The 27,725-nt window shown below is 39.8% G+C and overlaps 1 protein-coding gene across 1 annotated transcript in view; it reads left to right on the forward strand.

Moving 5' to 3' along the window:
* Positions 1–23,003, forward strand: part of TRPM1 (transient receptor potential cation channel subfamily M member 1) — a 93,908-nt gene extending 70,905 nt beyond the window's left edge. The window contains exons 17-28 of the mRNA XM_088172433.1: positions 1,176–1,465; positions 2,001–2,229; positions 3,684–3,806; positions 4,147–4,278; positions 6,225–6,353; positions 6,653–6,904; positions 7,438–7,612; positions 11,055–11,075; positions 12,684–12,828; positions 14,933–15,132; positions 16,203–16,335; positions 18,188–23,003. Coding sequence (XP_088028559.1) covers positions 1,176–1,465; positions 2,001–2,229; positions 3,684–3,806; positions 4,147–4,278; positions 6,225–6,353; positions 6,653–6,904; positions 7,438–7,612; positions 11,055–11,075; positions 12,684–12,828; positions 14,933–15,132; positions 16,203–16,335; positions 18,188–19,448 — 3,090 coding nt within the window. The 3' untranslated portion in view covers positions 19,449–23,003. The remainder of the gene's footprint in view (positions 1–1,175; positions 1,466–2,000; positions 2,230–3,683; positions 3,807–4,146; positions 4,279–6,224; positions 6,354–6,652; positions 6,905–7,437; positions 7,613–11,054; positions 11,076–12,683; positions 12,829–14,932; positions 15,133–16,202; positions 16,336–18,187) is intronic.
* Positions 23,004–27,725: the final 4,722 nt, after the last annotated feature.

The raw sequence follows: 27,725 nt of genomic DNA on the forward strand, positions 1-27,725 counted from the left end.
TTCCGAGGGTGTAGAGGACCTAATTTTTTATCCTCCATTTAAGATTTTATGTCCTGTGCTTTAGACACGGTAAATACTTTGTGCAATTGATGCCCCTGAATTTTCCGTAGAAGACGCAGGTCAGCACTTGCAGTTCCTAAAACTGCTGAAGGGGAAGTACGTGCTCAGTTGCTGAGCTGAAGAGTTATCTTTGGAAATCTTTGAGAAATCAAAGAGTCATCTTTGGTGTGGGAGGCTGAATTCTGAATTTGGACTTAAATTCACATTTTGTTGAAAAATAGTGCATTGTGCTGAGCTTGCTTAAATGAGAACTGATTTTGTAGGATAGCAATTTCTTTTACTTGAAATACACTTCTGAGATTGGACTCCAGGTATACAATGATGATGAACTCTGCCTACACATATATATGCAATGTTCTTCCTACATTTTTTTATACGCTGATTTTCCCAATCATGGCTTTTCTCCCTTCAGGATCCTGCTTCATTGTCACTACTTCCCTTCAGTTACTTCCATGTTGGTTCCTGTAGTAATGGCCTATCCTCCCCATCCCTTTAGGAAATGGGATACTTAATACCTTCCATGTGCACTGCATACATAAGAGGAGATTGCTTATTCCAAGGTGAAGACTCCCTTTGGTATCTTGCTGTTCTTAGGGTGCTGTGTGCCTGTCTGCCTTTTGCATGTTGCCATGGCCTGCACATCAGTTGGAAAAGTGCTCTGGTACCTGAAAGATGTACAGCACTGCTCTGCAGGGATAGACACAGACACACGGAACCAGAAATGATAGTGGAGCCTATCTGTAGGGAATTCAGCTTTGTTAGGCCCCACTGACACTGCAGAGGAAATCATTAAATATTAATTTGTTGCAGACCAGCCTGTGCAATTCTACATGAAGTAGAGATCTCTTTACAATGCAGTGTGAAGGTATGCCTTCAGTACCAAGGGGTTCTACTGCACTTTTCCAGGATGGGTGACAAGAAACAGCACCCTGAATAAAATCTGAGTCTGTGTGTGCTTGCTCAGTGCATGCTCTATCCTATTGCATTCATGGTAGCAAACAGCAAAACCAAATAAGAACTTTGAGTATTAATGTGTTCACTCAGTACTTGTTCCATGCATGGTGCTGTAGTCAGGTGAGCTGTTAAAAGCTGATGGGAACAATTTTTCTTCCCAGGATGATGAGCCTCCCACCAAAGGGAAGAAGAAAAAGAAAAAAAAGGAGGAAGAGATTGATATTGATGTGGATGACCCAGAAGTCAGCCGCTTTCAGTACCCCTTTCATGAGCTGATGGTGTGGGCTGTGCTCATGAAACGGCAGAAGATGGCCCTGTTCCTTTGGCAACGAGGAGAGGAATCCATGGCCAAGGCACTTGTGGCTTGTAAACTCTACAAGTCTATGGCCCATGAGTCTTCAGAGAGTGAGCTGGTGGATGACATCTCTCAGGATCTGGACAACAACTCAAAGTTAGTAGATGCAGAGCAGACTTTATATTCACTTGCTATAAGCTTGCTGAGAAGCTTTATTTGTAGTTCAGTATAATCCATTTGTAAATGTCGTTTCACAGAATACTATTTGAGCCAATTTATCAACAAGGCAAAGCAAAGACTAAGGCAAAACGTGGTCTCAGTATCTCAAGGCAACACTAGTAAGAAGACTTGCATTTTTTCTGACAGAATGCATTATTTCTTCAGCTCCTTTCTGTAAAACCAGCTAGTTTTATTTCACAAAGTTATTTCAGCATTTACTCCCATAAATTAAGGAGTATCTGATGATACATCTAAACTGCCTTTAAGATGTTATTGGTCTAAGCAAATTCCCTCTGTTCACTAGCAGTTTGTTTGGAACTTTTGTAAACTGTTCCAAATCAAGCTTGAGATTAGTTGTTCTTGTCACTATACATGTGTGTTGATAAATATGATGCCCAGTGAACAGAGCTAAAACCCCAGAGCAGATTGATTTCTAAGTCAAACTTCACTGCTTTTATCTTGTATCTTCCAGAGATTTTGGCCAGCTGGCTGTTGAACTCTTGGATCAGTCCTATAAACACGATGAGCAGATTGCCATGAAACTGCTGACGTATGAACTGAAAAACTGGAGTAATTCTACCTGCCTGAAGTTGGCTGTGGCAGCTAAACACAGGGACTTCATAGCTCACACCTGCAGCCAGATGCTCCTGACAGACATGTGGATGGGGCGGCTGCGCATGCGGAAAAACCCCGGCCTTAAGGTATTTCTGCTCTTCCTCCCAGAGGGAGTTTGGTGGATGGAGCACTTTGTTACACAGAGTGTTTGCATAGCAAAAATGGCTTCCTTAGAGATTTAGGAACGTTATCTGTTTTAAAGCTAATTTCTTTTGCTTCCAATTTCAGGATATCTAAGGAATATTATGCCACGACAAAGGAAAATATAACTCCATAAAACACTTTACATGATTGGAATCTGAGAGAGAAGTTGTGGATTCCAATAAAGCATGAGATTTTTTGATTGAGAACATACTCCTTCTATTAAAAATTAGTTGGAGACAAGCAAAAGTATTTCCATTAGGGGTCCGTGCAATGGGAATAGAGATAAAATAAACCATATGTGGACACATGCTTCTTATATTGCTTAATATCATACCAGTTGAGACTCAGTGTTGAAAAGAGTGAAATCTGTGCAATTGTATTGTGTGAAACTATGTGATTCTTATTTCCTGCTTTTCTGATTTGATGATGCAGTCTCTCTTACTGATTTTAATATTTCCTAATTGTTTGATTTACAAAAAAAACTAAGGAATGTGAGGGGGATCACATAGAGAAACATGAGTGAGTCAACACTAAGGAAGCAGAGCAATGTTTGCTTATGTGTTTTCATGTGAATGTGACCCTTTCTTTGCTGAGTTAGGCAGTTGCTGTCACCCATATGAAGGCCCATCCTGCTCACCTCCTTATTTCCTTAAATCCCTCTTACTGACAAAGTGCTGTATCTGTCTTCCCAGGTCAGATTCCCAAGTTCGCTGACATACACATTGCACTGTCTCTGCCATTCTCAGTTTATTTCCACTTTCCCATATCTCCCTCTTAAAATCTCTTTAAAATCTTTAGGCAGCTGTCCTGCCTTTCAGATTGCATCGTGGTACTTCCCAAATCTGTTTATTATTTTCCCTTCTTTTCTCTAAAGAATGAATCAACCTCCTGATGTTTGTTCTAGTTTCATTACCCACCTTCTTTTCTCTGCTCCTTTTCTGTACTTTGGACTGTGTTTCTGTATCTAAGCAATCTCATACAGTAAGAGAATTTTCCCAGGGCTATCTGTGAAGATTTTTTTACCTTTCATAGTTTTTTTTTTTAACTATTAAAACTAATTATAGTCAGTGACTCAAGTAAATATAAACTCCAGTAACAAACCTGAAGGCCTCTTTTACCACCAATGTGTCCATTCCATGACATTTCTCTGCACACTAATTTTGGAGCACAATTTCTTAATTGCAGGGTATTTGTGGAGATGGTAGGCTTTCCAGAGTGCCATATTTCATGCAATACCTTATTGCCAATGCTTCTTAAGTTCTTATTCATTTCCATGGGCTTGAGGATGGCAGAATATCTTGAATATTATATAAAGAAAAATTTGGGGTTGGGACCTACCTTGTAACATAATCCATAACATAAACAAATATTGAGTTGAATTCTTTCTTGTTTACAGGTTATAATGGGAATTCTCTTCCCTCCCACCATCCTTTTCCTGGAGTATCGGAGTTATGATGACTATTCCTACCAGACATCAAAAGAAAATGAGGAAGGCAAAGAAAAAGAGGAGGAAAATGCGGTCAGTAATGGAGATTATTAGAAAGTTCTAATATCTCAGGACTGCTCATTTGTCTGACTTTTCTGATTATGCTGTGGCTCTCTCAGGTTAAAATCTCAACTGCCTCTGGGGGATAAAATCAGTGAAGAATTATGGAAGAGTACAGACTGGATTCTCAGGGCACAGGAAGTGTCTGTGTAGTTCCACAGACTTATAGAATTCTATTTATACACTTTAAAAAAAAAAATCTGTTGCTCAGGGGAATCCCTGCATAGTTAACAGCTGGCTGGGGCTGTGGTTGAAGAAAACTGCTATTTTTACTGCCGTGTATTGATGAAATCTGACAACTTTGGTCTTTTAGGATGCAAATGCAGATACAGGCTCCCGAAAAGGGGATGAAGAGAATGGAAAGAAAAAACAACAGAGCCTTCCAATTGGAACAAAGATCTACGAATTCTATAATGCACCTATTGTCAAATTTTGGTTCTACACAGTAAGTCATGATGATTGAACTGATAGTGTTAGTTTTTCTCATGCCTGTGAAACTGAAAAGATACCAATGTAAAAGCAATAATCATGTAATAAATAAATATTTGACTGACTTTTGTGAAATCTGGTGAGTATAGAGCTCCCTTTATTCAGAGGAAAATGCACAGACAGTGAAACAGAATGAATAACTGAAGCTTACATTGTCAGCCTCTAAAGCTCCTGCATGCTGTGAAGGAGGCTCTGTGTGGAATACACCAAACTAAGTGCAAGCTCCACAATCCAGTCACTCAATCCAAGCTAGGCTGGATTCTCTTGCTTTCTAAAGGACCTGGCTCCTGTTCTGCATTGAAATGTAGGACCCAAGAAGGAGCCCCATAGCATCATTGCCATTTGCCCTGTTGCTCAGATGGGTGCAGCCTAGATAGGAACACAGATCCCAGTCTGTTAAGACTTCATAGGTACTTTTATTAAAACAATCAAAACCAATCTAAACTAAAATACTTATTTTTGACAAGCATCTAATTTTCTATTTATTGCATCAAGAATTATCTGGTGTTAAACTGTTAGAATATCTATTCATACTGCTGCTCTTAAATTTTGTGTCTGCTCTCTAAAAAGGATACTGGTTTCTTATGAGTTCAAGGTTAGGATGCCTGATACCTGGTAGGTCATAGTAATATGTAGGTTTTTAGTTTTAGCACATTTTAGGCACAAAACACTACACTGATCCCTTTCTGCTGCCTGTGTTAATAATTTAAAAGAAAAAATCCTGTTTAATGTCAAAGAAAAGTATTCAACAGGGTTTTACAGTGCAAAGAAATTACATTTTAGTAGACTAAAAAAGCCTCAGGCATAAAAGGGCCTGGTTTAGAGTGCTTTAGAATTGCTGTTTTTCTTCTTTCAACAAATGAGATAATTCAGCTGTCTGGATCATATATTCCACAGCCTCTGTGATTCCTTTAGCTGCTGGAGCCTTGTGGCTGTGCCAGTGTGCAAGGCTTTGCAGCAGGCCTGCTTCCTGCAGAGAAGAAAATATTTTTTCTTGTGCAAGTAAGGGTCTTCAGCAGCTGAATATTTCACACTTAGCCTCAACACACAGGTTCATATGAATGTCCTAATTAGCAAAGTTATTAGGGTGCTGAGTAAAGGGGGCTTTGCTTTCTTGCATTATCAGACCCCTCAGCTAAGAGGATTTGAGTGCCTTCAGTCTGGTGTTTCTCCTCTGCTCTTACTGAAGTAGGCTTCAGTACTCCTTCAGTGCTCCTGAGACTGGGAGCTACTCAAAGTAACCAAAACACCTGCAAACCTACTGTCCACATAGATGGGTTTAAGTTACAAGTGTAGGAAGAAGGACTGATAAAGGAAATTTGTATGCCTCTGGCTTCAGCTGAAGAGTGCATTCTGCCCTGATGGGCTTAACCACATAATTAAAAAGTGGAGAAAGCAAGTGGGCTGTATGACTTTTATTTTCCCTACCCCTCCAGGCAGCTGCTGCTCACAGTTTTACTCCCTGTTCTGCCTTATATCTACCTTGAGATGGTGGGTAAACATTTCACACTGAAAATTCCATTCTTTAGAAAACTATTTTCTCCCTGAAATATCTTTTGGTTTGTTACTGTTTTGCTTCCAGATTTTTTTTCCCTGTAAAGTAATTGAATCCTTTTTGATTTCTTAACTCTTCTAAGGTCTCAGAATTTTTTAATTTGGTCACCAAAGGCTGGTGTGTATCTTGGAGATACCAACACCACCAGTTTGACATTTACAGGAATGGTTGTAGAAAACTGAGTGTTAGCTCTTTTGGCTTACACTAATAATCCAGGACTTGGTGATGGAAATTAGTGGAGACTGCAGGTTTTTGTGAGTTTGTGTGTAAGTTATCAATGCCTAATTTGGAAGGATCCTAGGATACATCCTCTAGAGTCCATAAAGAATTTTCCTCTTTTTTGGCAGATATCATACCTTGGTTACTTGATGTTATTTAATTACATCATCTTGGTGCGGATGGAACGGTGGCCATCAGTCCAGGAATGGATTGTCATCTCCTACATTGTGACATTGGCTTTGGAGAAAGTCAGGGAGGTAAAGCCTGACCATACCAACATCTCATAATCCTTAGAATGAAGCTCACTTTTAGAGATTATAATGGCATGGACTTGTGCACAGGGTGGGTTGAGAGGTCATACAGGAGAGAAAAGAGTCTCATATTCTAAAATATACTAATAACTAAAAATATTCTTGCTTGAAACAAATTTTGCTGACAGTGGAGGGAGCCTCAGACACGTGTTGAATATTACAAGATTGGGCTTTTTTCATGACCATTACTTCAAAAATGTAACTTGTAGTTTTTCTAATTGTTTGTTTGTTTGTTTTTATTTCAGATTCTGATGTCAGAGCCTGGCAAGCTGAGCCAAAAAATCAAAGTTTGGCTCCAGGAATACTGGAATATTACTGACCTGGTGGCTATTTCAGTATTCATCATAGGAGCAATTCTTCGCCTGCAGAACCAGCCTTACATGGGTTATGGAAGAGTGATTTACTGTGTAGATATCATTTTCTGGTACATTAGAGTACTAGATATCTTTGGTGTGAACAAATATCTGGGACCTTACGTCATGATGATTGGAAAGATGGTTAGTGTCTAAATTGCTATCAATTATGTCTTTAAGAACTCGGTGGGAAACTAATTCCATTCTGGTTTAAAAAAGAGGCTTTCTATCAAGTAGGACTGAACACAGCCTGTGAAAATTGCCATGTGAATTTCATGTGCACACACACAAGATGTTATACTCATGCAATAACAGATTGCAAGTACACCAGGATCACCCAGAAAACCATCAGCTGTGCACAGGAGATGGTACAGCAATGATTATATCATCTTTTTGCAGCCACAGAGGAGGTCTGTGCTGCAAGCACAGCATAGTACATTTGATGCAAAGATTTTAGCATTTTAAGTATTTTTAAATATAATCTGGTATTCCTTTAAGTAACTGCTTTCTCTGTATTTGTATGTGTGCTTAATACCTGAGTAGTACTTAAAGAATGATTTCAAGAAGATTCTCTTGCTATTTTCTTGTTTGCTGTAATGCAGTCTGGCAGACAGATCTGCTGCTGCCAGTGTGTTCCCTGGTGATGCTGAGAGCCTCTCTGTGGTCTCTCCATGCAGATGATTGACATGCTGTACTTTGTGGTCATCATGCTCGTGGTTCTGATGAGCTTTGGAGTAGCTCGCCAGGCTATCCTGCACCCAGATGAGGAGCCCTCCTGGAGACTGGCTCGCAACATCTTCTACATGCCCTACTGGATGATCTATGGGGAGGTGTTCGCTGACCAGATAGACCGTAAGAGTAGAATTCATAGTAAGAGTCTGTTTCCTGTTTCTGAGGCAGATGATCAGATCCAAATTAAAGACTGTTTTTAATTTGGAAGTAGTGTTTTCACTTTATGATGATGTTGTTGTTGTTTTCTTGTAGCAGACCTGAGACTGAACAATTTTCTGCTCTCCACTTGCATGTCTGCTCTCTCGATTTATATTCAAATTCAGTTAACACAGAAAGCGATGTAGTCGGGAATATTCTCCTGTCCAAGAGTTGGGCAGTGTTAAGTGTTCTGTTTACTTGCAGGGATCAACAGAGATCATTCTGAAATGCTCTTTTCATTCAAAGGTTTACTAAGGGTCAGTTCCAACAGAAGAAGAAAAGAAATAAATCCCTTGTAAGAGGTTAAAATACACATATCCTTTCATCTCCAGCTCACAAGCAATGAGCTCATACGTTTTTACTCCCAGTCGTACATCTGTCTACTTTCAGAAACATTTCCATTTAATGAATCACTCATGTTGTTCTTTTCTACACCTGTGGGAAAACAAAACAAAAAAAGCAAACTCCACTTGATTAGCTCGGGATGTGGAAATAGGCTTTCTTACAGGAAACCTGCACACTTTACAAACATAGACTTCAGTATTTTAAAGGAGATGTAAGCTGTCCTGTTACTAATTTTGTGTTAATATTTGAAATTTGTATGACAGTCCAATGTGCAGCTGGCCTCCTCTAGTGTGTGTCATGTAGTTTGCACTTTATCTGAGATAATAAAAACTGCTGTTTCAGCTTTGTGTATGTGTTACTTCAGTCACCTGCATATACTGACAGGTAGGGAAGTAGAAGGCTGAAGAACGTGAAGGTCTAAGTTCTAAAACCATTAAGATGCATCATCATGAGACGCTTTTATTCTAAATGTCATTAAAGTGTACTTTAACTGTTTAGAAAGGAATAAAGTGTCATTGCTCTGTTTCTGAACAGTGTACAATCAGATCAGCTTTGTTTTCCTAATGAATGCTTGTTTCATTAACGTAACTTAGGGCACAATAAGTTACTCTTGACAAGTGAAAGGTCAAGCCAGTCATCTGCTGTCTGGTTTTGGTGCACGTGAGAGATCCTAGCTTATCATGGTTCACTGTGACTGTAATGGGCTCTCCCTTATCTCAGTTTGAACAAAGAATGTTTGCCAGTGTAGACAGTTTGATTTCCTTATAAATCAAAACTCACACATTGCCAGCCATCTCTTTAGTGTAAGAGGTGTCCCAGGCTTCTCTCATGCTTCCAGTCATTTCTCATATACTTAGCATGCTTTGGATTGGAAATCTTTCTCCTTCAGCAGTGCAAAAGATTTAGGGGACAAAAGGCTTGGACTTTCTGGTTGTACAAGTTCAGCTACTTGGTCCTTCTCAGGTCTGAAACTTTGCTGTGTCAGTGGCCTAAGCTTTGCTGTGTCAGTGGAAATCTGTGAGTTTGTGTTGTTTTAATATTAAAATAATTCTGGTCTTCTACACTGCCTTACAATTGTTCTGTACATTTCTCCTGTGAAGAAGTCTGTGGACTGACTCCCAAAGATCTTTTTGCTTTCAATAAGAAATTTTCACTCTAATCTGTCTGTGGTTCACTGTAAACACACCACAGAAGCAGCCTCAGAAGTCATTGGGGAGCAATGGCTACGGGCAGTCTAATATGACTCTGACTCAAGTGCTAATCGCTGGTTTTGGCAAGGCCCAGGAGTGTAAACAATTTATGGAAGAAGTATTGCATCAAATTTTCCCTCTGAAAGAAGGGAGTTGTACTTTGTCAGTAGCTTCTCTGAGAATAGAGTGTCATCTGGAGATCACAAGTCACAGAATTTGCTGGGCTTGGAAGGCACCTTTGGAGATCATCCAGTTGAACTTTCCTGTTCAAAACAAGGTAAATTAGATTCATCCCAGATTTCTTAGGGACTTCCCAGTATTGTTTACAGTATCTTGAAGGACGAAGACTGTGCAGCCCCTCTGGACCACCTGGTTTAAATGAAATTGCCCATCATTCTGCCCTTGCCTACTGCTGCTTTTCCTTTCACTCAGAAGAGTCTGACCCTGTGTTCTTTTCTCCCACACATCATCGGGTATTTATAACATTGGTAAGATCTCCTTGACCTTTTTCAGAGTAAATTATCCCAACTTTCTCAGTCTTGCCTCATTTGTCAGATAGTCCAATCACCTTAGTAATCTCTGTGGCCCATGACTGGACTATACTGTTATGGTCTATTCTGATATAGAATTCTCTGATTTCTATGAGGGAGCCCAGAACCAGCCACACAAGTCCAGATGTGGTTTCACCAGAACTGAGTAGAAAATAATTACCTCTCTTAATTTGCTGGTAACACGTTTCCTAATGCACTCCAGGAAGCTGTTGTATGGTTCACTCTCTTTAGAAGACGTGCACTGTCACAGCACAGCTGGATTGTGGCTGGACAAATCTTGGCATAAGAGAAAACCCATTTTGACTGGCCTAGTTCATTATAGAAGCAAACAAGTCCCCAGGTAAAGCAATGATAGGTTGGATTCAAACCCAAACAGGAGACTTTTTGCCAATCCAATTCCATCCTGAATGCAGATATATCATTGGCCAGGGAGCTGGGCTTACAGAGATCTTAACCAGTCGGGTACTCAGGAGTTTTGCACCCCCTGCAAAAGGAGGTGAGGAACAATAAACCAGGCTGTTTGTCACAAGAGCCCTCGGTGTAACTGACTCATGTGTCTGTCTCCAACCTAATGTAACAGTGCACGAGCAAGAAGTTACCAGCATCTTGTGCTCAACAGCATCATATTCTTAAACAATAGACAAGCCTGTTTGAGTTTGTTTCAATAGTGTGACTTTCCTTACCAGCATTTAGGAATTTGCAAGCAAGTATCCAGACTGGTAGTCAAAATGGGCATTATTGATACTGATGTTATTACAGTGTATAACAGCATGCCTAATAATATAAACATAGCTATTCAAAAGAAACAGCTGACAGGTTCAAAGCCGGGGTGCTAAAAAAAAAAGAAAGAAAAGAAAAAAAAAAAAAAAAGGAGAAAATGTTTCCATAATAGCTAAAAGAACGATTTTTCTGTGATAATTTTGAGTTGCTTCATGTTGACGGCCAGTTTTGTTTACTTGCCAGAAATATCATGTATATTTAAATGATCATCTGCCAGAAGCATTTTGTGATATATTATTATCATTAATTTGCTGCCATATGTAACATTTGGGGGAAACAGCATGAGAAGGAAATTGCAGAATGCAATGCATTTTTAACAGACATTTTTTCTCAGCGTATGTCTCTACTGTTCTGACATTTGAGTTGCTTATCTTTTCTTGGCAGCAGAACTGTATTTCCAATCATCTTTTTTTGGGTTCTGTTTCTTTATTGTTCTATTGTTTTCTTTTTTCTCTCCCTGCTGCCTTTTCTATTCTGTTCCTTTGGAATTATGTTCAGTCTATGCCATGGAAATCAATCGTAAGTCTCTGTGGAGCGATGATTATCTCATTTAGCTGAATATGTTCATTAATCTTTTTCTTGACTAGTTACCCATTTTAATTACAGCACTCATCCAATATTCAGGTGTGAATGTTGTTTTTCTACTGTAATAGTTTCATTTGACAATAAGCAGAGGAAAAATATTCTAATACAAAATGGAGATCAGAAGTTTTAACTGAATTTAAGTTGTTGCTAAGACTTGTTTCTAGTACATCAACAGTAAAATAATTGGGTTTTAAAAAAATTATGATTCATAAGTGGCATTGTATAACTAATTCCCTTTGATTACCTAGATACAATATCACTGTGGTTTTGGCAGTATTTTCATTGGTCCATTTGAATAAATTTAAGATTCCCTCAACTTTCCTGCTATACTTTTCTTAGGAAAACCAGGAAAAAATGTAGGTCTGATGTTTGAAAAGCAAGTAAATTAAGTGTTATTAATTGCAGTCCAAATATCTCTTTGAGACCTCAGTAAATAAGCTTAGTGTGTTTTGAAATGTTTTCAAGTATTTTTCAAGTGAGGTTGAAGCATTGGATTTTTTTGCAAAATGTTTAAAAATACTGGGTTTTCTATTCACATAAACTAAATTTGTTATGAACTGTCAGACTTCTCATTTGCTTAGATTACAGCTAAAGAACCTGTGGCTGACAAAAACTGTACCTGTTACTAGATAGTTCCAAAAGTTAGCCTTGTGTTTGAAGTCAGATACGTTGGCACTGCACTTGCAGACAGAATAAACTTGCTGCATTTACCCAACTCCAATACAGCTCTTACCCAACACAACCTATGTAATCTTAGAATTACTTCAGGCAATTATTTTCTATTGGTTTGATCAATATTCTCAATTTTTTCCCATTCTCAGTAGTTTTATTTTGCTGTTACTATATAAATTTCGTTTTAGAATTTGATCTTTCTGATAGCATTAACCTGCTGGTAACATTAACAGCCCCAGACAAGTCAAATAGTAGTCTGGGATCCATCTAGGGAATCCAGTAAGGGGCAAAAAGAGACAGGGCCAGAGACAGAAGGGTCCATCCAGGGGACTAACACTGGTCCAAGGTCCATCCTGGAGGCAGGGCTGAGACATAGCTCAGGCAGGGACAGGTGTGCAGAGGGGAATAGGTAAAATCTCCAGTGAAGCTTCAGGGCCATTAAAGGCCTCTTCAAGACACTGGGCCCCCATAAATGTTGAATTTATGCTCAGTAATCTGGTACAACTAAGGCAATATTTTTATCTCTTTGGCGAGGTATGCTCACAAGCTAGGTTTCATAATTTGTTTGTAATTCCATTATTAATATGTAAGTATACACGTTAAGATCTGGTCTCTATTACTGTGAGAAAAAGAAAATCCATGGGAATGTGGATAGAAAGCCACACTGTACAGTAAGGAGTTGCCTCTCTGTTTACTATTATGGGAAATGTTGTTAGAAGCAGAATTTGAAGTAGAAATTATACATACTTGCTCCTAGAAATAAATGACAAAATTTGGCAGTATATGTATGCATCATCATTAAATAAATGTGAATAGTATTTTTAAGTATCAGGCAATTTGTGAAAAATACTTTTCCTATTTTTCCTTCAGCTCCTTGTGGGGACAACCTTTATGATGATGATGGTAAACGCCTCCCTCCCTGCATCCCAGGGGCCTGGCTCACTCCTGCTATTATGGCCTGTTACCTTTTGGTAGCAAATATCCTGTTGGTAAACCTGTTAATTGCTGTCTTCAAGTAAGTAAATGATCATGCATCTTTGTCTTATTGTCGAGATAAAGTTTCTGTTTGAGCCCATCAACTGATTCTGCAAGGGTTTGCATTCACTCTCAGAATCTCATTAGTCCATGGATGTGACTGGCAAATACTGGCAACAAGGTGTACCCTGGAGAAGGGTGAGAAGGGTGGCTTTGAATTTGCCAGTGACTGCAGCAATGTATGTGAGAGAACCTGGCTACTTCCAATGGAAGCCCTTCACTTCCTTATAATGGATAGTGACAGGCCTCAAGGTTGCTCTGGAAAATGAGAAATAGGATCCATGAAACCTGGCACACACCTGACAGAAACTCATGTAGCCACTGGCAGTCACAGCTCTGCGACAGAGCAGCAGAACAAAACTCTGAACATCAAAAGCCCAAGGCATTTCCACAACATCATCTGGCACTTTTTTGTCTTATTTTGTTTTCCAGTTAGAAAAAGAAATTAGGGCCTTGCAGAGTCCTTTCATGACCCAAAAAAAAAATAGTCTGTATTGCCTTGAACAAACAGGAAGGATGGCTGTGTGTTGCCAAGGTCTGTGGCCAATCCAAGCAGCGTGCATTATGCACATGCCTATATTTGTACTTATCTGGAATAAAACTAAATAAATTTCTGCTGCTTGTTCTTTGTACTTGCACTTAGGTTGCATGCTTTTCCTCTCATGATGTAGGGATTAACAAAAAAAGACTAATTACTTGCTGGCAATACTTTCTGAACAGAGGCACCTGAGAAAAGCAGGTGATCCATTTTATTGCCTTCACATGTAGTGTTGGAGGGCTTGTTGGCGTAGGTAGCTTGTGTCACAAACACAAAAATAGTACTTCATGTGCCCAGAAATCTGCAGCTCACAAAGCCTGTCTTTCATTTGATGCATGTAGCTTAAAAGGTCATGAATTTAAAGTACTCAAATGCCAGTCACATAGCTGGGGAGAAGGGGAAGAATCTTACAATGGTAGCTATTATTGGCTGAAGGACCAAAGAATCAGCATTTTTGGAAGTAGGTCATGCTGTTAACTCCTGCCATCCCAGCCTGCTTGCACAGGGTTGAGATCTAGCTGGGGAATTCCTGCTATAAAGGGGACATGGAATGAAGGCAGATTGTTATTTGTCATTGATCATAGTCTCATGTATACTTAACCTAAAGAAAGCCAAAACTACGTGTACACGGGAATTCTTTGGTTTCGAAGAGATGTTTTAACTCTTTTATGAATGTAGACATTCTAAAACCCATAAAGTTAGGAAATAAGTGGACAGAAAATATAAAAAGGAAGTTTCAGTATCATCACCATTATAGAAGTGGAGTGAGCTGTCTGCAGATGCTTTAAAATAGCTTGAAAAGCCTTTTCTAAGACAGAATATCAAGTCTGCCTACTCTTAGTTGGTTTTTCATAACTGTGACTATTGTTATCTCTGGATTGACTACTATCACTTCATATCAACTGAATTTCAAAATTAAACATCTTTAAAACACACGTTTACTTTGCTGTAAAAATGATGACACTCCCGAGAATAAATTCCTTTACAAGAATATGCACCATGTTTTCAAATCAGAAGTTTGAGGGAGTAAAGTTTGAATTTAGGACATTCTGTGAAAACTTGGGAAGTCTTCTATGTAGGTCAAGCTGATTAGCATATTAAAGGCAGACTATGTGAAGCTTCTGAGTTTAGCATACAAAATACTTCTCATGGATTTAATACTTTGTGTAGCATCAAATACTGGCGTGTGTTAAAAGAAATAGTTTATAACTAAGCCCCAAAACACCAATTATGTGATGCATAAATTGTGTGAGTTTCTTTTCACTGGCACCTAAGGGATTTGTACAGTAGGAGCAAATGGTCTGAGAGGACTGTTCTGAGTGGTGCCTGAGGGATGCAGAGCACCTTCTGTTTGCTAACTTCTAAAGGACTCGTGAAATCATGAGTTCAATTTAATCTTATTTCAGTAGCACCAACAAAGGGCTGAACCCAGCAAATCACGTGGCTCCATGAGGTTATTTAGCTGCTGCTTTTTTCAACATGGTACTTGCTCAGTGGTAAGTAAAATTAGGGACCTCATAGAAACTGTACCTATGTTTCCTTTCAGCAATACCTTCTTTGAGGTAAAATCAATATCCAACCAAGTCTGGAAGTTCCAGCGGTACCAGCTGATCATGACATTCCATGACAGACCTGTCCTGCCACCACCAATGATTATCTTCAGCCACATCTACATAATCATCAAGCGGATCTGCTGCCGCTGCAAGAAGGGTGATGGAGACCAGGACGAGCGTGACAGGGGACTGAGTATGCAAGAAATCTCTAAATTGAGCTCTTTGCACCATATTACCAGAAAGCAGCAGCTTCTAGAGCACTGAACTGTTTTGTTCACCTTGACCATCAAGTGTTTTTGCAGAAGACAATATGGGCCAATATTTGTATCAAGCCAACAGCTCTTGGGCTCTCTGTGTGCCTGAGAATTTGCAACTCTCTGATGCTAATCAAGACCTCCTTTAACATGCTTTCTTAAAACAGTGATGTAGTATCTACTCACTCTAGTTCTGGTGAAGCCAGAATGTTGGGAGGGGCAAATAGGAATTTCATAAGAAGGGACCACAGTTTCAAATGTCAGCCATAGTGTCAGCTCTGTGATTGCTCACAATCTGTGATTGTGAGTATCCCCACTATCATTTAGAGATTTATCTGTCATTTCACAGGGAAACTGTGAGGATTCTTCTCCTAACATACTCTGTAACTGTTAATTAATATTTTCATTATATCCTTATGGAAATAATCGGAGGCTCACAACATCCCTCTATTTCTGCATTTCACAGGAAACATTTTTGCACAATAGGAAAAAGGAAAAAAGGAAATGCAATGCTCCTTCCAAATGCAAAGTGACAAATCCAGATAAAGGATGAATTGTTCCCAAAAGCTTATATCCCCCTTGGGTTTTTCTTATGTGATAAGAAATTTCTTAACATCTCATCCAAAGAATATCTGTGAACAATCTATGAAGTTTATCTGTTGCCTATAACTGGCAACCTGTGAAGAATAACACCTGAATGAAGGACCAGTCAAACTGGCAGAGATTGCCCAAGTGTTTATCTTGTAAAATCCAGTCAGTTTGTTCAATGCACAGCTGTTAAACAGTGCCAAAGTCATTCAGAACATCGAGGCCCCTGTGGATGGCCATGGAAGCAGATGATGGTCATAATGCATTCCATTGCCTATTTAAAAAAATCATCTGTTCATTTAGTGCAGAAGTAGAATCTGCAGCATGTCCATGTCCAAAATAAACTGCTAATTTGGATTTAAATTGTCTGCCAGAAGTTCGGAAAAAGGAAACTCCTCTTTTATTCTTCTCTTTTTCACAGAGTTATTTCTGAGTGATGAAGAGCTAAAAAAGCTGTATGAGTTTGAAGAGCAGTGTGTAGAAGAATACTTCCAGGAGAAAGAGGATGAGCAGCAGTCATCTAATGATGAACGCATCAGAGTTACCTCTGAAAGGTACCTATTGTAACAAAAATATCCACACCATTTGTCGGGATCAGTCTTTTTAATATCTTCTTTATACCCACGGTTGAGTAAAAATACAAAAGATTTTGATCTTGAAGAAAACCACTACCAGCTCAGAAGCTGATCTGAATCCCAAATAACTTACCTGAGCAGATGCATCTCTCAAAAGAGCAAACTCCTTGTTATTCCTTCTGTTGTATCACTAAATCTGCTGGTTTGGGTAGCTTTGTTATGAGTACATCTTGGTTTATGATGAATTTTATACCTTTCATCCATCTGAGGATCATAGTTTTGCTTTTTTGTCCATTTGAGAAAATTGCTGCTTGTTGAATTTTCTCCATTCATCCAACCATGAGAAACATGGGAACTTAATGACAAAAGCACTGAGAGTTCTTCCCTTGGACCCATGATTTACATTAGGGTCTGGCACTCACAACTGCTGAATTTTAATCTCTGCCACAGATTCTCTTGCAGACTTTGAACAAGGCATTTAGCTTTTTGGTATGAACTTCCTCATTTAAAAGATGGGGAATATTCACATGTAAATCATTATGCTTGTTCTGAGGACTAGGTCATGTTTGCACCTTGCTGTGTAAGCACACAGTGCTAATGGCAGGACCCTTTTTTACCAGGTCACTTGGCAGGACTGTTCCCAAAGGCTTTGCTATTCTGTCAGTAGATCTAAGAAAGTCAAGAGATAGGGTCTTTTGTCACCTCCTTGAAATTAAGGAAAATTCTCCCTGTAATGAAAATTATATGCATTTCAAACACCTTAATCTACCTCACAGTATTCTGTTGATAAAGTACTCCACATACATATTTATCTATATGTCTATATGTATCGTCATTTTTACATTTGTTATTAATTAGCTGTGTGAGACATACAATTCTTTAATAGATAAACTTCTTTCTCTTGAGAGAGGCCCTGAACATCTTACATTATTATATTTGAAATTTGAGAAGAGAGAAGTAAATTAAACCTGCTATATATATTTGAGTAGTTTCTATCACACTGGTTATACATGGCAATTTGTCGGAATCCTAGGTACTGTGGCAGAGAATAAAGCAGGGCTGATAAGCCTCACTGATTCACTATGGTCTGTGGCCACAAAGCAGATTTGCTTATTTCTCATGGCTCCTTGCTCTAGATGCTTTGTCATCTTTTGTGTATGGGAGCAAGAAAATATTAATTTAATTTCCACAGTAGATTCACTAGTATATGATCTCTAAGCCCCATTCCAATTAATTACTTTTATATGCATTTTTCTGGTACCATCACATCCATTATGATATAAATGATAAGGAAATGGGGAAAAGTATTATTTTAATTGAACTAGACAATAGTTCCACTCCCTTCAGCTGATACAAAATAGAAAGGTATTTCAAGAGCTAAAGCAATCCCATCAACACCAGTATATGTTTCTCTCTCATATAGCTGCAGAACCTGCTTTACAACATTCTTTGATGTTATTTTAAGTCACCCTGTGAGCATGTCATTAGAAAGTACTTTTCATGTAATTAATTTGATGCTTCACAGTTAACGAGAACAACTCAGCACACAGTGGGTGGCACATGCAGAAATGTTAATAGTAGTCTGTCCCTAGGGGCTCTCCTGTCATGAATATAAGGGCAAAGGTCTAATACCCTTCTCATACAGTATGCAGAAAGCACAGATAACAAGAAAATGCTCCTGCTTTTGTTGCTACCCATAGGAAAAAAGAACAAGGCAAGATACACACCACAAAATTCTGCCTTAGGAAGAAATCAGGAGCTGGGTGCTTATAATGGGTTAATGCACCGTTCTACTGGTTCTGTTCTCTGCTTCCTTTTTTGTACTCCATAGAGTTGAAAATATGTCTATGAGGCTGGAAGAAGTGAATGAAAGAGAGCATTTTATGAAAGCTTCTCTCCAGACAGTCGACCTGCGGCTCTCTCAGCTGGAAGAGCTCTCTGGTCGGATGGTGAACGCTCTGGAGAAGCTGGCGGGCATCGACAAATCGGAGCTGACGTACACGCGCTCGCGGGCTTCGTCAGAGTGTGATGCTGCTTATCTCCTGAGGCAGAGCAGTGTGAACAGCTCTGATGGCTACAGCATGTACAAATACCACATCAGTGGTGATGAGCTGGCCTATGATGACAGCACCACGCCTATGTCACCAGCCATGCGTAAAAAAGCCCACTCTATTGGTACCAAAGAAGATGGAGCAGACCCGAGGATGCTGGTTCCAGAACAACAAACTGGATTCCATACCTCGAGTGCTAATGCAGTCACTACAGGAGATAACAGTAAATCTACATTAGAAATTGCACAGAATGTTTCCAGACCCCATTCTGGTTCAGGCAGTTTGGGGAGTGAAAAGTGGGGGGTTTTCAGTACCGATGGAGTGATTCCTCAAAGTGTAAACCAGATGAATGCTGTTACGAACAGTCAGTCAGTAGCAGGACTAGACTTTCAGAACACTCAGTTAAAAGTAGAACGTACCAAGTTAGAAGCTACTGTTTCTTATCCCTTGGACAAATCCAAAGCAATGCGCTATTTTCCTCCTGAAACTTTCAGTGCTTGTCAAACCACTATGATGAAGTCAAGGAGCTTTATATTTGCACAAGGTGGAAAGCTGGTTGGAGGAGTTAACAACTGGACCTCGGAGTATAGCACCATTATGGATCAGGTGTGCCCTTCTACAATTGAACAGTGGGCCACAGAGTGGAAATACGAAGTTGAGCAGCAGCTTTCTCAAGAGCGTCCTCCAGAATACCCCGGGTTGATCTCTGAGGCAGAAAGGCAAGCAGAGGAGAAGCAGATGGACACAGATGACGATAGCAATGTTGGTGAAGCAGGTATGAGTGCCTCTTACACCTCTATGCCTGCCACTGTCAAGGCTGAGAAGGAGAATTTACTGTCAGTAAAGCCAGAAAGGACTTCTGGGTTCCCGTCAGTACGTTCCAAGAGTTTGCACAGCCATTCCCGGAAAGCCAAGTCTGTAAAGGACAAATTAAATAGACCAGGACATGCCAGCAGTGTAACCAATTTGGTGGTAGCGTTTGGCAGTGCAACAGAACAAAAAACCAGGCAAGAAAATGCATCCACAGAAACTGAATGTTAAAGTGGCTCATGGCTCCTGTTTTACCAACAGTCAAGAAAGCAGCGTGACTAATTGAACAAATCAGCGATTTTTAAATTAAATTCTAAAGAAGAATTTTGAATATATGTATTTCTTTTCTTTTAAACTTTGTAGATATATATTCTGTTCTTAAATAAATGCTTGCTGGGAGATGTTCTTTCAGGGGCAGAGAAAAAGCAGGTACAGTCCACAGATGCCAACTATATAGATCTTCCTTTGTTCCATTTCAGCCTCCCACATAAGCTCATTTACTGTCAAGCTCTTTATAAAAGCTCTTAGAGGAAGAGCAATATTATAATGCAATAATTTTATCAGAAGATTTTTCAAACTGCACAAATTTTTAACCAGCCTTAGTTCTATCCTTACTTATGCAGCTGGTTTCTTTGTGGCCATGGTGTTTTTCAGATCAAAACAAAATAGTTGGAGGCAAAGAAAAATTATGCAGTCCCCTCTTTCACTTCTGATTTCATGCATGCTGCTTAGCTTCTCTTTCAGAATGGCACAACATAGCAGTTTTCATCCACTAAAATAGGTCAGAGTGGCAAAATTGTGTTTAGAGAAATCTAACCTGGAAAACCACGTGTAGACATATCCTTTATCTGTCCTTGAACTTTAGTGGCATAATTTGGCTTTCTAGATCACATCTGTCCCCAGCCCAAAGCATGTTGACAGCCTTAAACTGTTGAAAAACGGTGATCATCGTTTCAAAATGTTTAGGAAAATTCTAAGAAAATAAAGTACATGGAGATTTTAATAATAGAAATACAAGATCTGCATTAGTGTTTTGGATAAATGAGGATTACAACAGAAGTCCACGTAGACTTCGAATAAGATTCTGGCTTTTCTTAGATGCCTGCAAGGGAAAACAAATCAGAACAGGAAAGGTGTTCTGATCAGGTGAGATCAAAATAAAGCTGATCTTTGCTTGAAGCAAATCTACTGTGACAAATTCATCTTCCATTTTGCAATTTCATTATGACACATGAAGAACAAGGAACAGTTCTAGGAGTCTGTCTAAACAAAATATAGGTTTTCCAGATGAGAATAGAAAATCTGCATGTTTTCTTGAGTAAATTTCAAAAACAAATGTCAAAGGAGAAAAAAAGTCTCTACAGCAAAAGTGTTTTGAGGACTAAGAGTGGAAATCAACATCTGTAGTTAAATGTATCCAGAGCACTCGTCTCTGCCGTGGCATTCTAAGTGCTAGGTTTTGATAATTTTCTTCATAATAGCAAGGTGTTATTTGTGTCATTCCTCCCTGTTAACTTTTAGGAACTTTGATTTCCCAAATATTCAGCTCCTCTCTTTGCAGGGGATGCTCACCACTGAGCATACAATTTTGAAAAGGAGTTAAAGGCATGTTACTTGTTCACAGAATACTGGTCAAAGGTTTATGCTTGACTCACTACCTATCAGGACTCATTCCTAAGCTATTTTGAAAAGACGTAATTTCTTTTTTCACTCACCATCAGCCCCAGAGTGCAGGTCTCAGTGTCCTCCTTGATAATGATACTTACAGTTTTTTGAAATGCAGAGATTCATGGAAGAGTCTACAAATGCATTAATGGTATCTGATTTGTGGTTTTTTCATTATATTTTTAAACTCCGTCCATACTTATACCCTGAAGTACTGTTACCAAACTGAATGATCGTGGAAAGTTGCATGGACATTTCACAAAGTTCAGTCATAATTTCTTTTGGATTTTTGTTCACTTGGTTCTTACCAGCACGTTTACTGGTTTCACTGCTGTTGGAACAGTGTTGACATTTTGCTTTTTATGTGGGATTCTCTTTTCTTCAACTTTAGGGAACTTGACATTTTGTAAAAACAGAATGACACTTGAAATTGTTTCACTTCCATGTTTACTTGTGTTACCATTCTGTGCAACTACATAGCCATTGTGTATATGTGGTTAAAATAGCCTCCAGTTTGCCAATGCCTTTTTATTGTTTGCCTGCACATTCACCAGAAATGGATTCATTAACAAACACAAAGGGATGCAGCTTTTCAGCACTGTGCTAAACAAGCAATATGCGTTGTGGAATGGAATACTGTGTGTTGCATACCTCTTGTTACATTGTCTTTATAAAATGTGTGTTAATCATGCTTTTGACCACTTAATTTTTTAGCATTTACATTGAAGATTTATCTGATAGCATGTAGATTTCAAATGAAAGTATTTTACCTTTGTGTTTATATACTTCCTTTGTGTAAAAATATTTATAAGGAAATACATGAAAAATATGGCAAATTACTTCAATATACCAATTTTTTCTCTATAATGTCAAAACACTTAACTAATCTGTTTCTTCTTATGCAGTGCATGGGCCAAATATTTTCTAAGTAAAGTTTCCTTCTTTACACTTGCCAGTAATTTTCCATAAAATTTTCTATACAGGGATGATTTTAAGAGGTTTGGATATTTTCTGTGCTCTTGCACAGCATGAACTGAATGACATCCTGTCTGCCACTACATATGAAGTAACCACACTGGCTTTGGCAGAGTCATTTTAGACATGCAGCCATTTTAGTAAGATTTAAATATGGTTTTGTATGTGCATAGAAGACCAATAATAGATTTGGAGCTCACTAAGCAGAATAATGACCAACACATTTGCATGTCTGCCTCCATGATTGCTTGAATACTGGCTGAAAGGATGCAGGCAGAGAATTTGCATTTCTGAAGAGGCATGTTTAATACTGCTTTTCAGGAAGACGTGTCCCCCTTCACTGCTAAGCATGTGGTGACTTCACAGCAATGTCACTGTGAATTCCATTGCCATGATTTATTATGTGCTTGACCTATAGTGAAGCAGGTCAAGCTGAAAGGGTGTGTACTCTAGGGCTATGTCTATGCAGAGATATTACTCTGAGGAAATTTAAATTTGTTCATCTTCTAGTATCTTGCAATACAGACATTTCCCTTTCCCTCAAGGCAAATGTTTTCAACATGGTGACTAATTGCCATATTTGCAAAGGCAGGTTCATGACCCTACCACCTGATTCCATGAATTATCCCTTTTTACAGGGCACCATTCAGGGACTAGCTTAACTTTGCCCTCACAAGCCTCTCCTGTTGCAGAATCACTCTATTCATTTTAGAAGCTGGAGTTTGATACCTGAGAATCAAGGCAGTCCATTTTCCATATTATTATTTACTAATTCATTAAAGTAGCCATTGAAACCTTCTAACTATGGTTTCTCCATGCTGCTTATTTGGATGCTTTCCAAGGTTCTGTTCTTGACTATCATCTTCAGCAAAATATTTATCTGTTCTTCTAAATAAAATAAAAAGAACACATCTGCAAGGTATTGTCAGGAAACAGGAACATGAGGAAGATGCATGACCGGGGATGTTAACAGGATCATTTAATTAGCTCTGCAAGATGAATAAGAGGACTGTGCCCTGTTACAGGTGCTCTGAGCTGACACAAAACCAATGTGCTGCTGGAGCCCTTCATGTGAAGCAGGTGAGTTTTCCAAATGACAGCAGCCCTTGAACATGGTGCTGGGATCCCACAGATGCTTCTGCACTGTCCTCTCCAGCAGGTCACTTCTGCCTGAATTAGTGTTGCACTCAAAAGCTGTTGGGAGCATTGGATGTAAAGCTGAGAATTTATTTTTAGTGTAACAAGTTTTAATAGTGTAATATATGAGTTGTTATTAGTTTAGGTCTGTCTAAGTAGAGAAGAGACAAGAAGAAAGAACAGAAAAGAATACTACTGTGCTACTAATGGAAAAACAAAAAAAGCTAAAGTTACTCGATACACACTTCCTACTGTCTACCCCTTATTTTGATGTTTACTGACACCTGCTCTGATCCTCTGGGTCTAATGGTCAGTGGCTAACAGTGAGGATAGCGAGGACATACTGCCAGCTGTCAGCATCCCAGGTCCTTTGTAGGGTGAGCATGATGTTCATGTTGTTTCTTTGTCCTTATTTATTGCTACTTTAGGGGCATTTTTATGTGAGCTAGAGAGTTATATCTCGTTTTTCATCACTGTTAATTCCTACAAATAAACCCGAATTTCCTCATCATTAGAAAAATTGCTTTCACAGCTAAACAAATGAGGGACAGCTGAAGGCAAGTTAAGGCAAGTTCAGACAAAGCAGTCCTGACAGGCCTCAGTCAGTGTTGAGGCCTTACAAAGTCAGCATGGAGCCTGTGGCCTGTACTAGCAGTGACAATTAGCCTCTGTTTGCTGGGCTTATGAGGCTGCATTAGCCCTAGAGGTGTTTTCTTCTCACTGCAACCATTGCAAATAAATATTCTATGCAGCAAATAAATATTCATGCAGCAGTCACCTAAGCTGAAAATTCAGCCTAATTGTGGATTTTGGTCCCTTGTTGTGATCCAGCGTTGGACGGGAAGGCAAAAACGATGTAAGGACCTGGTTGACGTGGCCATTTAATAAATGGTGGCAGGCAGGGGGGTTTGGAGTAGTCATAAAACAGTACCCAGCAGTACTTTGCATTGTAGGCTGACAAACCACAAACCTTAGAAGTGAAACAAAGACTACAGATTTTCTTAAAGCTGCAATTTTATTTTGCTTTTTTCAACTTTTAGCCTTATCTGCAGGGTTTGATATTGCAAAGTGGTGCTTTATGGTTGATGTCCTTTATCTTTACAATGGATGTAAGGTATGTCTTCATAACAGGCTTTAAATTATTCTTTGCAGATGTTCAGCTGAAATATTTAAGTGCTGGTATCCACCTAGTGCTTGGTGTTGGAGTAATGACAAAGAGGGTGCATAATTTCATGTGCCTGCTCCTCTTTTGTCTCTGCAACACGAAACCCCCAATAAAACCACAGTGTTTCATCCTTCATGACTCTAGATGCAAGCATCTCTCTTTGCTTGCCTTAACTGGACTGCTGTGCTCAGCAAGCTATAACCTGAGCAAACCGACAGCCTTCAAAAAGGGCCATGGAAAAAGATTAGATTCTAATTTAGAAGCACCAGTAATCCAATAGTTACTATCACAATACCTGTGTGAAATAGTCCAAGGCAAGGTACAACACTGTGCCATGAATAGCACCCAGTAACTCTAGGCAAGTAATACCTACACAATGATTAACAAGGAAAGCCTCCTTATGTGACATAGCAAAGTTCCATATCATTACATCTCCACACAAATAAGACATCCTCCACAGATATGCCCTGCAAAGGAGGTGTCTTTCTTGAGATACCTCAAGAAACCAAAAACCTCTGCATAGTTTTTATGTCCTTTGTATATATTTGGCCAAGACTGTCAAAGTTGCTGCTTTATGTAAGTAAACACATTTTAAATTATTCTCCTAGATCTTCATCAAGGACATTTAGGAACAACTAGAGTTTTTTACCAACTGTTTAATAAATTTAAGGCATTATGATTTTATTCTGGAAGAGGTAATACAGATCTGTAGGGCTGGCTCCCTCACAAGTCCCCAGTCAGAGTCCCACACTTCTGAGTACAGGCTGAGGCAACTTGGGTGCACAAACTATTGACTGCACAAGCAGAGAGGTGTTCAGGTGAAGTAATAAATTGTACCACTTTCAGTGAAAAATAGAACTGACTTTCATCAGTGAATCCCTGGCTTTGCAGACTTGCTGCATGCTTGCTATAGCTCTGGGCACATAGCTTAGCTGTGAAATCAGACAACACTTGTGTCTTTTTGTCTTGGAGTTCAAACCAATAATTGAATCAGTCTTCAGAGAGCTATGAAAACATGTAAGTTGCCATAGAAATACAGGCCTGGAAGAGATCATCTGCACTAGGTAAGTTCAGCTATGTCAATAGCATCAGTGGCAGATGGTGGTCTAACCTGTTCTTGAACATGTCTGATGAAAGCCATTCTCTAATCTGCTGAGAGATCAAAAGGGACCATTGTGAAAATCTGTTCTGATTTAACCCCAGCCCTAATGCATTGCACAAGCCAAAACACTTCCCCAGCCACAGAGCTGCCTTGGGAGGTTGTACCAGAATTGTTAGGAAGGTGCCTAATCTGACTGTGCACTGAACACAGCAGGTTATGCACCCAGCCATAGCTAACAGATAATTATCTGCACTGTCACAAACAGTGCCACTGTATGTAAAAAGCCCCGGGAGACATCCAGTGTTGGGGGTGATACCACTGGGAGAGCAAGCCAGGCTGCTTCTCAGAGTGGCCAAGTGAAAGGCTCCTGGTCAGGCTAGCACACTGGAGATGCCACTGAATAACAAGGTAGAGGCAAAGAAAATAACTGTGATGAATAAAAAAAAAAAATAATTAAATAATAACACCAGACATCTGCAGTCTTTTCAGTTCAGCTGGCTTTGTTGCATAGCTGTCTTCCCACCATTATTTCAAGACTGCTTTCATAGAACAAAGGCATTCTCAAAAATCTCGGGCTTAGTAGAACTGTTTGAAGAAAGTGAGTGAGTGAGGCAGAGCTGGGATGGCCAGAGATGGGCAGGCAGTTGAGTTCATTGCCAAAAAGGAGCCAGAGGATTTCCCTGCCTTCCCTGCCCTGCCTGCCTACCCTGCTCTACTTGCCTGTCCTGCTCTGCCTGTCTGCATCTCACTGCAAGTTGTGACAACTAACTTGCTTCTCCAAAACACTCAGTTCTGCCAAATCAGCCTCTTCTCCTACTGGCATAGAACTCTTTCAGTGGAAACTTATAACCAGTTCCAGTAGCAATCCTCACAGATCTTGTGAGAGCTTAGTTTTGATTTTGTTTGCTCCTTTTCAGAACAGCACTGCAATTTCAACGTGTCAGTGCAGTCCTTAATGGAAAATTTTGTTGTCCTATGATCATCCTCTCAGTAAGATTGCTTTTTCAGCTACTCCTAAAACGTCTCTGGGCTGATGCAGAAACACTCTTGTAATTCTGATGTGGTGTAAATAATCATAATTTTTAATATCACTGGCAAATTCATTATGTGCAATTTCAAGTCTGGACAATTTCTGCCTTCCTCACCCCCTCACTTTCTCTTCCTTTTTCTTCAAAACTCCTCTTATTGAATTGAATTCCCTTTCACCAGTGTTCTGAATAGGAACAAAAACTTAAAAGAAGGATAAAGATAAGTGCTAGTCCCACAGTATTTCTCACTTACCAAATATCCAAAGGATTTATGTTATGAAGGGGGATGAGAAGAGCTTGCTCTCACAGCACTCAGGTTTACACCATCAGCAGTATCTGCAGCACTGTGCACTCTCTAAAATGGACTGGATCATGAGATCATGCCGGGCTGAATAATCCCACTTAGACAATGATATTTGCAGCATAAAATAGGCAGTCAGTGTCACACTAATGGTCATGGGAATTTAGTTATTAAGTTAAAGGTATAAGTAACATAGGTGTTAATTCTCTCTTGTACTGTTTAAGCTTTAAGAGACCTTGTAGCAGCTGGATCTTCCTCCACTTTCCTCACTTCTAGCAGGTAGCTGGGAGTGCTGTTGAACGCTCTGTACTTTCTGGTAAGATTTGGTAAACAACCAAGCCCGAACACGAGAAAATCCATTTCCATCATGTATTTGTTGATTCTAGCTCTAAGTGAAGGCAAAAAAGAACTGCGACAAACCACTAATTAAGTGGTGCAAAACTCCCACCACTGTTACACGAGTTATGACCCAAGCAGAGTTCACAGCAAGGATCATGGTTTAGGGGTGAGAGTTGAAGGCCAGGACCTGACAAACAAACTGCTGGTGTTTTGCAGCCTTACGATATTAAAAAGCAATTTTAACTCCTGGCCCTGCACAGAACCATCCCCAGGAGTCACATCATGTGCCTGAGAGAGTTGCATACATCCCACAGCTGTAAAGTGTACACCTTGTGTAAAGGGTGACAGGGGAAGAACTCCATAGCAGTAAGTGATTCACAGAATCACAGAACGTCAAGGGGTTGGGACGGAGCATAGATCACCCAGTCCAAAACCCTGCCATGGGCATGGGCACCTTGCACTAGAACAAGTTGCTCAGAGCCTTAGAGAACCTGACTGTGAACACTACCAGCGATGGAGCAGCCACGACCTCCCTGGGCAGCCTATGCCAGTGTCTCACCACCATGCTAGAGCTGGGCTTTACGAGACAGCCCTGGGTAGCAGTAACTCCTGCAGGCACCCGAACGGGAGTTTCAGCTCCCACGGGGTTCTGAGGCCAAACTGGCAATCCGGTGCTTCGGTAGCCGGCCCCGCCCGCCGCAGGCCCCGCTCTTGGCTGTTCCCTGGGGCAGGCCCGGCCCGGCCCGGGCAGGATGGGGCCGGCGGGCCGGTGACCCGCCCCCGGTAGTGCGGCCGA

The sequence above is a fragment of the Sturnus vulgaris genome, chromosome 13, assembly GCF_052056855.1.
Source record: "Sturnus vulgaris isolate bStuVul1 chromosome 13, bStuVul1.hap1, whole genome shotgun sequence".
Lineage (NCBI taxonomy): Eukaryota > Metazoa > Chordata > Aves > Passeriformes > Sturnidae > Sturnus > Sturnus vulgaris.